Here is a 12,644-nt window from a genome sequence, read left to right as displayed (position 1 = left end):
TCCCAGACTTCTGAAAACAACCCCTAAAACAGCAATTAAACATCAATTGATCCATAAAATGAAAGCAATAAACAATGTACTGCAACCACACAATCATTCAATCAGTAGCTGAACTGGGTTCCACACAGTCACAAAAACAAAACAAAAGGAGCCGCAAAAACAATAATGCAAAATAAATAGGAAAAACAGACAGACCTCAGCGTGTCACTCAAAACGCAAGTGTGGCAACACTCAAAACGAAGCATGTTGAGCTTCCGGAAAAAGTTAGCAAACCGGAACACTTACTTCCGGGTTTGCGGTGTTTGGGTTCCAAGTTGTTTTAGTACCAAGGTGTTTGACAACCAAGGTACCACTGTAAACACATTTTACAAGGACAGGAAGACACACCATGGGCAGAATAATTGCCACACACAGGAAGAAGAAGGATACAGTCTGAGTGCTTCACTTGTAATTTTACAAATCATTTGCCTTATGAGGAACGGCTAAGGGAGCTGGGCATGTTTAGCCTGGAGAAGAGGAGGTTAAGGGGTGATATGATAGCCATGTTCAAATATAGAAAAGGATGTCACATAGAGGAGGGAGAAAGGTTGTTTTCTGCTGCTCCAGAGAAGCGGACACGGAGCAATGGATCCAAACTACAAGAAAGAAGATTCCACCTAAACATTAGGAAGAACTTCCTGACAGTAAGAGCTGTTCGACAGTGGAATTTGCTGCCAAGGAGTGTGGTGGAGTCTCCTACTTTGGAGGTCTTTAAGCAGAGGCTTGACAGCCATATGTCAGGAGTGCTCTGATGGTGTTTCCTGCTTGGCAGGGGGTTGCACTCGATGGCCCTTGTGGTCTCTTCCAACTCTATGATTCTATGATTCTATGATATGCCACCACAAGGAACGTTTCCTTGGCCTCAGAGAAATCTCCTCCTGCCCTCTGCAGTTCGTTCCTCTACCTGAAAAAGCAATGAGGACTAGGATCAAAAATAAAATTATAAGAGGGAAAACAATTTGGGGGGAGAGTTGAGACATTCTAGAAGACTTTGGGCAATTAGTGAAACGTTTTAGGGTATCTCCCCCTCACTTTACCAGCTCCTGGGAAATATCTCAGGTGAGGATGTATTTTAATTGATTGTCTGATTTTATGTTAATGTGTTATACATTTGATGTTAGCCGCTCTGAGCCCGGCTTCGGCTGGGGAGGGCGGGATATAAATAAAACATTTATTATTATTATTATTATTATTATTATTATTATTATTATTATTATTTCAGTGAAACTGTCTCTCACCTGCTGCTCCTGAAGCTTTTTAATGTTTAATAGGTTATTGTATTTTAATATTCTGTTGGAAGCCGCCCAAATGGGTGAAAGCAGGAAGGAGAGGGAGCCAAGCTGCTAGCCCCTCTGCCATGAGGGAAATTGGGATAAGGAGAGAGGGAGTACTGACAAGGGAGAGCAGTGAGGTCCACTGATGCCATCTAGCCTTCCCCCAACCACAAATTATACTATTATTATTATTATTATTATTATTATTATTATTATTATTATTATTAATTTCTATACCGCTTGATTTTAATAAAAAAATATCTCAAAGCGGTTTACTGCATATTTAACATCAATAAAACAATCTAGACTCAAACATTTCTGAAGAATGTCAAATATAAAGTATACAGTCAAAGCAACATATTTAACAGGAAACTAAAATATTATCTTAAAATATTTCAAAAGAAAACATTACAAAGGAGGTCGACTACAGAATACATATTTAACACAAAGTTAACAAAACAAAAAGAACTTGAACATTTCAAAAGAAAACATTGCTAAGTGAAGCCAACTATAAAATGCACATTGAAAACAGCATAGTTTACAAGCCGGTTGAAATGTATAAAGATATCTCTAATTTATGCTGGAAATGTAAGGATAAGGAAGGAACTATTTTTTCATATGTGGTGGACGTGTAAAAAAGTAAAGGGCTTCTGGGAAATGATACACAATGAACTTTTAAAAATTCTTAAAATTACGTTTGTTAAAAAAAAAGAGGCTTTTTTACTAGGAGTAATAGGAGGAGAATTGCCAAGGAAGCAAGAGACTGTTTATTTATGCGACTACAGCAGCCAGAATGCTACTAGCCCAGATGTGGAAAGAAGGGAAGGTCCCAAGGAAAGAAGAATGGATGACTAGATGACTGGCTAAGGAATATAATTATATGCAAGGAGTATAAAGGGGGGGGGGATGGAAACCAGGGGGGCAAGGGGAAAAGCCATTTATTGCAAATTTGGATTGGATATCTATGTACCAAAAGGAAAAATGTTATTTTGAAAAATGAAAATAAAAAATATATATTTTTAAAAATAGTTTAGAAAACGTTTTGGGGCTCCCGTGCAGCTGATCCAGCGGGGCTTTCCGGAGGCGAGACCAGCGCCTCTCCTCGCTCTTTGCCCAGAGAAGCACAGAGGCTTCTGCCGCTCGGCTCCGAAACGGTTAAGAGCAGAGACGACAGAGCTGAGATTCCTAGAGGGGAGGGGGGGGGGAAAGGCTGACGGGAGAATAGCAGCTTCCGCTTCCTGTCCCGCTTTTGGCGGGGTGGCAGATGCCGGTCATGGCGGCGGCTTTCCTTCCTCGCGGAGGCGCTGGAGGTGGGTCATATTATGATGTTTTATAAGGGGGGTTCAGCTGGAGGGAATGCGGAGAGGGAGTTTAAAAAAACCCCAGTAGGCAAACCGTTTCAATGTAAGTTTTTTTCTGCGTCTCCTTTTTCTAGTCATCAATTTGTCCAGATTTTCACATTTTTAAAGATCTCTTGAAAATTGGTCAGCATTTTGGTGCAGATCTCGCCTAATGCTCACGCTTTTGCAAAGGGTATTTCCCCAAATATTTACATTTCCCATAATTAATGCATTCTGTATTTAATTCCGCTAAAATAATGCATTTATAGGGCTTTCCCCCTTTGTATGGGGGTAGGAAATCTTTTCCCAATGGATGGGCAGATCTTTCTCCTCCTCTCCTTCCTGCAGGCCAACTTGGGCAGGTGGGGGAGCTTCCTTGGGCTTGGGGTCAAGGCAAACCCTTAAGTATTGGGAAACCTTCTTCAGGGGCTCCCCCCTGGAACTTGTAATCATTTTTATCCGGCCTGATTTTAGTATAATTTATTAAAATTGTATACCTCCCTATACCCACAGGCCTTAGGGCAGTTCACAGGATAAAATCTCAATATAAAAACTCATAATCAAAACATAAACAAAATCAACCCAATAACGCCCCCCCCCCAAACCACACACATTTTAAAACATTTGTGTTTAAATTAAATACAGCAGTTCTGGGCAAAAGAGGTTAAAAAAAAGGAGAAACAAGCAACTTCAAGTCCACATTAAAATTACAAGCGTGGCTAAGGCCTTACTTAGACAGGCCACTACTACTACTACTAATACCCCTGAGCACCCTCTCCCGCCAGTGTCTTGCCTCAGTAATGGACTGAATGAGAGCCAACAAATTGAAGCTCACTCCAGATAAGGCTGTTAGTGGATGGTTCCCTAGAGCAGATGGCTGGAAGGTCGTCTGCTCTTGATGGGGTTACACTTCCTCTGGAGGAGCAGGTTCGTAGCTTGGGGGTAATCCTGGATCTGTTGCTCGAGGCTCAGATGGCCTGGAGTGCCTTTCATCACCTTTGGCTGGTAGCCCAGCTACACCCCTATCTGGACAAGGATAGCCTAACTACTGTTGTCTATGTGCTGGTAACTTCAAGGTTAGATTACTGCAATGTGTTATATGTAGGGCTGCCTCTGAAGATAGTTTGGAAACTTCAGCTAGTGCAGAATTCAGCGGCCAGGTTGCTCACTGGAGTAAGACGGTTTGAGCATATTACCCCCCATCCTGGTCCGACTGCACTGGCTACCAGTTAGTTTCCGGGCTTAATTCAAGGTGCTGGTTTTGACCAATAAAGCCTTACATGGCTCAGGATCACAATACTTCAAGGGCTGCTTCTTTCCATATGAACCTAGCCTGATCCTGAGGTCCTCCTTCGTGGGCCTCCTCCTCAAGTGGTCTGGAGGGTGGCTGCGCGTCTGTGGAATGCTCTCCCCAGGGAAGTTCACCTGGCGCCTTCCTTATACTCCCCATGAATCAGAGCATGCCTTGGAAACTCACTTTCCTCTCAAAGCTTATTTTTTATGTCCATGGAGCTTTCATGGCATAATACTGGAGTGGGTTGCCAGTTTCTTCTCCAGGTGGATCACATTTAGTCTAAACTCTTGGCTGACCTGTCTGTCTGAGGTGGCCCTGCACGGCATAGGTCATAGCTGAGTTATTCAAGCCCCTTCGCTAACGACAAGGCAGTGATCCATGAAGGGGTGTACACCTTTAGGTGCCATGCAAACATGTTCCTTTTCAACCAGGTTTTTGCTTGATATGCTAGACATCCTATAGTCTTTTTCAAACGTGGCTCTTTTTTGGGGGGTGTTATTGGGTTGGGTTTTATTCTGATTATATATGATGTGATCTTTTCTGTGAACCATGCTGAGTCCTCCGGGTATAGGGCAGTATATAAACTCAATAAATAATAATCCCATATCAATAAATAATAATCCCATATTAATGCTTTCATTATTTGTACCCCACGGATCTGACTGGGTTGCCCCAGCCACTCTAGCTGGCTTCTAACAAATATAAAAGCATAACAAAACATTTAAAACTTCCCTCTACATGGCTGCCTCCAGTTGTCTTCTAAAAGTTATATAGTTGTTTGTTTCCTAGACATCTGACGGGATAGCTTTCCACAGGGTGGGCACCACTACCAAGAAGCCCCTCTACCTCGTTCCCTGTAACTTCCCTTCTCACAGTGAAGGAACTGCCACAAGGCCCTTGGAACCTGGATCTCTGTGTCCTGACTGATTGATTGGTGTGAAGACGCTCCTTTAGCATTTCATCAGTTTGCCTTTTTATTCCATCAGGAGTTGTTGAAGGGATGCTGGCAGAAGGGGAACAATCAGAAATGTCACCAAAAGGATCCAAAGAACAAAGGAATCTGAGGGTTCAAGATGGAGGCAGCAGGCGAGAGGGGAGACAAAAGCAGAAGCCGGCGGGTGACTTTGGTATGTTTCAGGGTGTTGAAAATCAAATTCACAGAGAGGAGAAAAAGCATGAATGCAGCGTGTGTGGAAAGAGTTTTGGTCGTCGCTCAACTCTTACTAGACATCAAAGAGTACACACAGGGGAGAAACCGTATACATGTTTAGAGTGTGGAAAGAGCTTCATTCACAGTACTGCCCTTATCTTGCATCGAAGAACTCATACAGGAGAGAAACCATATATATGTTCCGAGTGTGGAAAGAGCTTCAGTGAACGTGGCCATCTTACTAGGCATCAAAGAACTCATACAGGGGAGAAACCATATATATGTTCCGAGTGTGGAAAGAGCTTCAGTGAACGTGGCAAGCTTACTAGGCATCAAAGAACTCATACAGGGGAGAAACCGTATAAATGCTTGGAGTGTGGAAAGAGCTACAGTCACTGTGGTGCCCTTACCGTGCATCAAAGATCTCATACAGGGGAAAAACCTTATACATGTTCTGAGTGTGGAAAGAGTTTCAGTCGATGTGGCCAGCTTACCTTGCATCAAAGATCTCATACAGGGGAGAAATCATATACGTGTTCAGAGTGTGGAAAGAGCTTCAGTCAATGTGGCCAACTTACCTTGCATCAAAGATCTCATACAGGGGAGAAACCATATACATGTTTAGAGTGTGGAAGGAGCTTCCGTCGTTGTGACCAGCTTACCTCGCATCAAAGAACTCATACAGGAGAGAAACCGTATACATGTTCAGAGTGTGGAAAGAGCTTCAGTCAGATTAGCAACCTTAAGTTGCATCGAAGAACTCATACAGGGGAGAAACCGTATAAATGCTTGGAGTGTGGAAAGAGCTACAGTCACTGTGGTGGCCTTACCTTGCATCAAAGATTTCATACAGGGGAAAAACCATATACATGTTCAGAGTGTGGAAGGAGCTTCAGTCAGAGTAGCGCACTTAAGTCGCATCAAAGAACTCATACAGGGGAGAAACCGCATACGTGTTCAGAGTGTGGAAAGAGTTTCAGTCACATTGGTGCCCTTACCTCACATCAAAGATCTCATACAGGGGAGAAACCGTATACATGTTTGGAGTGTGGAAGGAGCTTCAGTAAGAGTAGCACCCTTAAGTCACATCAAAGAACTCATACAGGGGAGAAACCGCATACGTGTTTGGAGTGTGGAATGAGCTTCGCTCGCAGCAATGCGCTTACTAGACATCAACAAACTCATCGAGGCAGCAAACCTTGTAAATGCTGGCAATGTGGCAAGAGCTTCAGTCGCATTGACTACCTTTCATCACATGAAAGAATTCATAGAGGGGAGAAACAATATGCATGTTTGGAGTGTGGAAAGAGCTTCAGTCGCATTGACTACCTTTCCTCGCATCAGAGATTGCACACAGGAGAGAAACCTTATAAATGTTTGGAGTGTGGGAAGAGCTTCAGTCGTGGTAGCCAACTCAGGTTGCATCAAAGAATTCATACAGGAGAGAAACCGTATACATGTTCAGAGTGTGGAAGGAGCTTCAGGTGCAGTAGCTCCCTTATGTTGCATCAACGAACTCATACAGGAGAGAAACCATATACATGTTTGGAGTGTGGAAGGAGCTTCAGTCGCAGTAGCTCCCTTAAGTCGCATCAAAGAACTCATACAGGAGAGAAACCGTATACATGTTCAGAGTGTGGAAAGAGCTTCAGTCACCATAGCGCCTTTAAGCCGCATCAAAGAACTCATACTGGAGAGAAACCGTATACATGTTCGGAGTGTGGAAGGAGCTTCAGTCACCATAGCGCCTTTAAGTTGCACCAAAGAACTCATACAGGAGAGAAACCGTATACATGTTCGGAATGTGGAAAAAGCTTCAGTCGTAGTAGCTCCCTTAAGTCACATCAAAGAACTTATACAGGGAGGAAATCTTAGAAATGTTTGGCGTATGGAAAGAACTTCAGTGACAGGGGCTCCCTTCCTAAACAATAAAGAACTCGTACAAGGGAAACATCTTAGAAAGGGTTGGCGTGTGGGAAGATCTTTAATCATATCAAATAACTCCTACAGAGAGTAAACCAATGATCGTGTTCTGGTCCCCCCAGGACAGCCATTATTGGATTGGAAGAACTTTCTGACAGTGAGAGCTGTTTTGACAATGGAACAGTCTCCCTCGGGAGGTGGCAGGCTCTCCTTCCTTGGAGGTTTTTAAGCAGAGGTTGGATGGGCTTCTGCTGTGGATGCTTTAGCCAAGATTACTTCATTACTGGGGTTGGACTAGATGACCCTTGGGGTCCCTTATAACTACAGTTCTGTGATTTTATATATAGCAGAACCATCATCTGCTAGACAGCTGTTGTCACAAGCTTGGCAAATCCGGAGATATACTTGATCATCAGATAATGCTAATATTATTCACTTGGACTGTGCTGTTTGAATCCATGTACAATTCTAGGTGCCTATTCTATAGTTTTGCTTTTCATATCCTAATTTTCATCTGCTGTTATATGTAGCGTTTCCAAAGCAAGGAAGGATTGGACTCTGATTAATAAAATACACACGAGGCTTGACCAGCAAGACTCTGGGAGGGGTGCGTATAATAATTCTCCCCCCCCCCTTGGCCCAGGTTGTTTTATTCACAAAAGAACTTTTTACACAGTGTTCGTAAGAACCTATCAGATTTCCTCTGAGCATTTCAAAAAACCCCACGTGGGATAAAGTCAGATCAGTAAAGGAAGGAAGGAAGGGTAGTATTCACCATCTCTTTGTGAACTCTCTTCCTGAACTCTCTTCCTGGCCATAAGATCTATCTAAAGATTAACAAACTACATCAAAGTAACCTATTAACTTTATGACCTAGGGTGACTGGTGCAGCAACTGGTCTGTGTCCTAGAATGCTTATACGTGCTTGTCAGACATAGAGAAATGGGCTGTAGAGAAAAATGGCGTGGATGTAGAGGCTTGTGGGATTTGATCAGAAATTATTGTCAATGAATCAAACCCAGTCAACGCAGTGCTTTCATCGCGGACACAATGGCTTGATGCATATTTTATCATTCCTCATAGTAATCCCGTCTGATCAGTACAGTTATAGCTGCTATCTCTGTTTCTTATACATCATAAAATGCAACAAAAAAAATCTTTACAAAAATAAAATCTTTATGAATTTTTTTTAAAACCCTCATGAGTCCCACCTACACTGGAAAAAAATAATGGGATCTGTTCACATCCCTCATGGTTAGCTTACTGCAATGCAGCATACAAAGAGATATCGTAGAAGGTTGGGCCACAGGCTGTAGCTGGTGCAGAACGCAATAGTCAGGGGGCTTGTGTGAGCAAGGTAAAAAAGGTAAAGGATACCTGGACAGTTAAGTCCAGTCAAAGGCAGCTATGGGGTTGCAGCGCTCATCTTGCTTTCAGGCCGAGGGAGCTGGCGTTTGTCCACAGACAGCTTTCGGGGTCATGTGGCCAGCAGGAATAAACCGCTTCTGGCACAATAGAACACCGTGACAGAAACCAGAACTCACGAAAACACCGTTTGCCTTCCTGCCACAGTGGTACCTATTTACCTAATTGCACTGGCGTGCTTTCGAACTGCTAGGTTGCCAGGAGCTGAGGCAGAGCAGCAGGAGCTCACTCTGTCGCACACATTCGAACCGCCAACCTTGCCATCAGCAAGCCTAAGAGGCTCAGTGGTTTAGACCACAGTACCATCCACCTCAGGCTTGTGGGAGGAAACTACTGCCAGCATAGAACAGCCTGCTAGTGGGATTTGCAGTTGCTACCAATCCGCTACTGGGCTGAGTTCAAGGAGTTTGTACTCACATGCAAGTCCCTGTTCTGCTCAGTCCCAGATATACAGCAGAGATTCTCCTGCAAGTTCCAAAGATCTCCAAAGCACGCACCCAGAATGGGGCTTTTAGTGTCACTGTTTGTGTTCTGTGGAATGGCATCCCTTGGGGGGCAGGAATTGGGACCTTTTCCAGCTGGATAAATAGATTTTAATAATGGGCGTCCACTTGTTACGGTTTTAGTCTTATTTTTATTTGTTGCCTTTGTGTATATAACTGCTTTTTAAAACATTTTTTATATAGATTGCCTTGAGACGGTGGTTTAGAAGGCAATCAATTATTTTGTAAAAATATTTTTAAAATACTTTTCACATTTATGCATTTCACTAATTTTACAATCATTTTGACATTTCAAGGTTTGACTTCCTTCCTCCTCTTTCTGCGGTTCCTTAAATTTATCTTTAATATCTTCTGCATATCCAAATTAACTTAATTTGCTCATTTATCCATCTTCTTTAAATATATACCGGTATGAAACTGCAGGTTATTAGAATAATCCTACCAATGTTTTTATCTGTTTACAATTTATCTGTAAATATTCAATAAACCATTTCCATTCTTTTATTTTTAAAAAATGTTATTTTGATTCCTTATTCTTCTGGTAAGTTTCACCATAGAAGGCAATCATATTTAAGGAAATCAATAAATCATTGTTACAAATAATGTGATAATAATTTTTACTTTTTCTACTGGCATCTGACCAGGGTTAATCCTCCTGTGGAATTTTGTTCAATGGGAAAACGGTAGATAAACAGAAGCAGAGCTATAGAAAGAGATATCCAGAAGATATACACAAAAAGATAAATCTCACTGGACCAAAAGAATAAGACTTGTGATGCTGACACACAGTCGTTAAACCCGTTGAGTATTCCCAATTAAGTTACTTCCATTTCTGAAAATATATTATCATCAAGCAGAGTAAAAGGGAACCTTACCGAGAGAGGACACGATCCTGCAAATCTCCTTCATTATTCGGCTGTGCAGGGCTCTCTGGTCAGGACCCAGCAGAGCCCATTCCTCTTCAGTGAAACTGAGGCCTGAGAGGGAGGGGGGGGCGAAATGCTTCCTTGCAAATATCAAAATAGACCGGCCTACAAGCAAAATCCCAAAGCCTTGTTAAGGGGAGGGGAATGGGCATTACCCTCAGGATTAATATACATTGGTACCTTGGTTCTCAAACTTAACCCATTCCGGAGGTCTGTTCCCAAACCAAAGCATTCCAAAACCAAGGCGCACTTTCCCATAGAAAGTAATGCAAAATGGATTAATCCGTCCCAGACTTCTGAAAACAACCCCTAAAACAGCAATTAAACATCAATTGATCCATAAAATGAAAGCAATAAACAATGTACTGCAACCACACAATCATTCAATCAGTAGCTGAACTGGGTTCCACACAGTCACAAAAACAAAACAAAAGGAGCCGCAAAAACAATAATGCAAAATAAATAGGAAAAACAGACAGACCTCAGCGTGTCACTCAAAACGCAAGTGTGGCAACACTCAAAACGAAGCATGTTCAGCTTCCGGAAAAAGTTAGCAAACCGGAACACTTACTTCCGGGTTTGCGGTGTTTGGGTTCCAAGTTGTTTTAGTACCAAGGTGTTTGACAACCAAGGTACCACTGTAAACAAATTTTACAAGGACAGGAAGACACACCATGGGCAGAATAATTGCCACACACAGGAAGAAGAAGGATACAGTCTGAGTGCTTCACTTGTAATTTTACAAATCATTTGCCTTATGAGGAACGGCTAAGGGAGCTGGGCATGTTTAGCCTGGAGAAGAGGAGGTTAAGGGGTGATATGATAGCCATGTTCAAATATAGAAAAGGATGTCACATAGAGGAGGGAGAAAGGTTGTTTTCTGCTGCTCCAGAGAAGCGGACACGGAGCAATGGATCCAAACTACAAGAAAGAAGATTCCACCTAAACATTAGGAAGAACTTCCTGACAGTAAGAGCTGTTCGACAGTGGAATTTGCTGCCAAGGAGTGTGGTGGAGTCTCCTACTTTGGAGGTCTTTAAGCAGAGGCTTGACAGCCATATGTCAGGAGTGCTCTGATGGTGTTTCCTGCTTGGCAGGGGGTTGCACTCGATGGCCCTTGTGGTCTCTTCCAACTCTATGATTCTATGATTCTATGATATGCCACCACAAGGAACGTTTCCTTGGCCTCAGAGAAATCTCCTCCTGCCCTCTGCAGTTCGTTCCTCTACCTGAAAAAGCAATGAGGACTAGGATCAAAAATAAAATTATAAGAGGGAAAACAATTTGGGGGGAGAGTTGAGACATTCTAGAAGACTTTGGGCAATTAGTGAAACGTTTTAGGGTATCTCCCCCTCACTTTACCAGCTCCTGGGAAATATCTCAGGTGAGGATGTATTTTAATTGATTGTCTGATTTTATGTTAATGTGTTATACATTTGATGTTAGCCGCTCTGAGCCCGGCTTCGGCTGGGGAGGGCGGGATATAAATAAAACATTATTATTATTATTATTATTATTATTATTATTATTATTATTATTTCAGTGAAACTGTCTCTCACCTGCTGCTCCTGAAGCTTTTTAATGTTTAATAGGTTATTGTATTTTAATATTCTGTTGGAAGCCGCCCAAATGGGTGAAAGCAGGAAGGAGAGGGAGCCAAGCTGCTAGCCCCTCTGCCATGAGGGAAATTGGGATAAGGAGAGAGGGAGTACTGACAAGGGAGAGCAGTGAGGTCCACTGATGCCATCTAGCCTTCCCCCAACCACAAATTATACTATTATTATTATTATTATTATTATTATTATTATTATTAATTTCTATACCGCTTGATTTTAATAAAAAAATATCTCAAAGCGGTTTACTGCATATTTAACATCAATAAAACAATCTAGACTCAAACATTTCTGAAGAATGTCAAATATAAAGTATACAGTCAAAGCAACATATTTAACAGGAAACTAAAATATTATCTTAAAATATTTCAAAAGAAAACATTACAAAGGAGGTCGACTACAGAATACATATTTAACACAAAGTTAACAAAACAAAAAGAACTTGAACATTTCAAAAGAAAACATTGCTAAGTGAAGCCAACTATAAAATGCACATTGAAAACAGCATAGTTTACAAGCCGGTTGAAATGTATAAAGATATCTCTAATTTATGCTGGAAATGTAAGGATAAGGAAGGAACTATTTTTTCATATGTGGTGGACGTGTAAAAAAGTAAAGGGCTTCTGGGAAATGATACACAATGAACTTTTAAAAATTCTTAAAATTACGTTTGTTAAAAAAAAAGAGGCTTTTTTACTAGGAGTAATAGGAGGAGAATTGCCAAGGAAGCAAGAGACTGTTTATTTATGCGACTACAGCAGCCAGAATGCTACTAGCCCAGATGTGGAAAGAAGGGAAGGTCCCAACGAAAGAAGAATGGATGACTAGATGACTGGCTAAGGAATATAATTATATGCAAGGAGTATAAAGGGGGGGGGGATGGAAACCAGGGGGGCAAGGGGAAAAGCCATTTATTGCAAATTTGGATTGGATATCTATGTACCAAAAGGAAAAATGTTATTTTGAAAAATGAAAATAAAAAATATATATTTTTAAAAATAGTTTAGAAAACGTTTTGGGGCTCCCGTGCAGCTGATCCAGCGGGGCTTTCCGGAGGCGAGACCAGCGCCTCTCCTCGCTCTTTGCCCAGAGAAGCACAGAGGCTTCTGCCGCTCGGCTCCGAAACGGTTAAGAGCAGCGGCGACAGAGCTGAGATT

At 42.0% G+C, this 12,644-nt stretch overlaps 2 protein-coding genes across 2 annotated transcripts in view; both read left to right on the top strand.

Annotated features, from left to right (window-relative positions):
* Positions 1 to 2,578: 2,578 nt before the first annotated feature.
* On the top strand, positions 2,579 to 8,011 carry LOC309526212 (uncharacterized protein; the record flags this gene model as incomplete). Its single annotated transcript, XM_082212126.1, has 3 exons — positions 2,579 to 2,623; positions 4,934 to 5,578; positions 7,953 to 8,011. Exons 1-3 carry the CDS (start codon positions 2,587 to 2,589, stop codon positions 8,009 to 8,011), a joined length of 741 nt encoding a protein of 246 aa, XP_082068252.1. The 5' UTR covers positions 2,579 to 2,586.
* A 2,419-nt stretch (positions 8,012 to 10,430) lies between these two features.
* LOC309524727 (uncharacterized protein) overlaps positions 10,431 to 12,644 on the top strand; it is a 123,042-nt gene continuing 120,828 nt past the window's right edge. The window contains exon 1 of the mRNA XM_082209691.1: positions 10,431 to 10,843. The gene's annotated coding sequence lies outside the window, so the exon portion shown is untranslated. The remainder of the gene's footprint in view (positions 10,844 to 12,644) is intronic.

The sequence above is a fragment of the Podarcis vaucheri genome, assembly GCF_965113315.1.
Source record: "Podarcis vaucheri genome assembly, chromosome: 2".
Classification (NCBI taxonomy): domain Eukaryota; kingdom Metazoa; phylum Chordata; class Lepidosauria; order Squamata; family Lacertidae; genus Podarcis; species Podarcis vaucheri.
The sequence above is the reverse complement of the archived record's forward strand: the minus strand, read 5'-3'. Positions and strand labels throughout refer to the sequence as shown.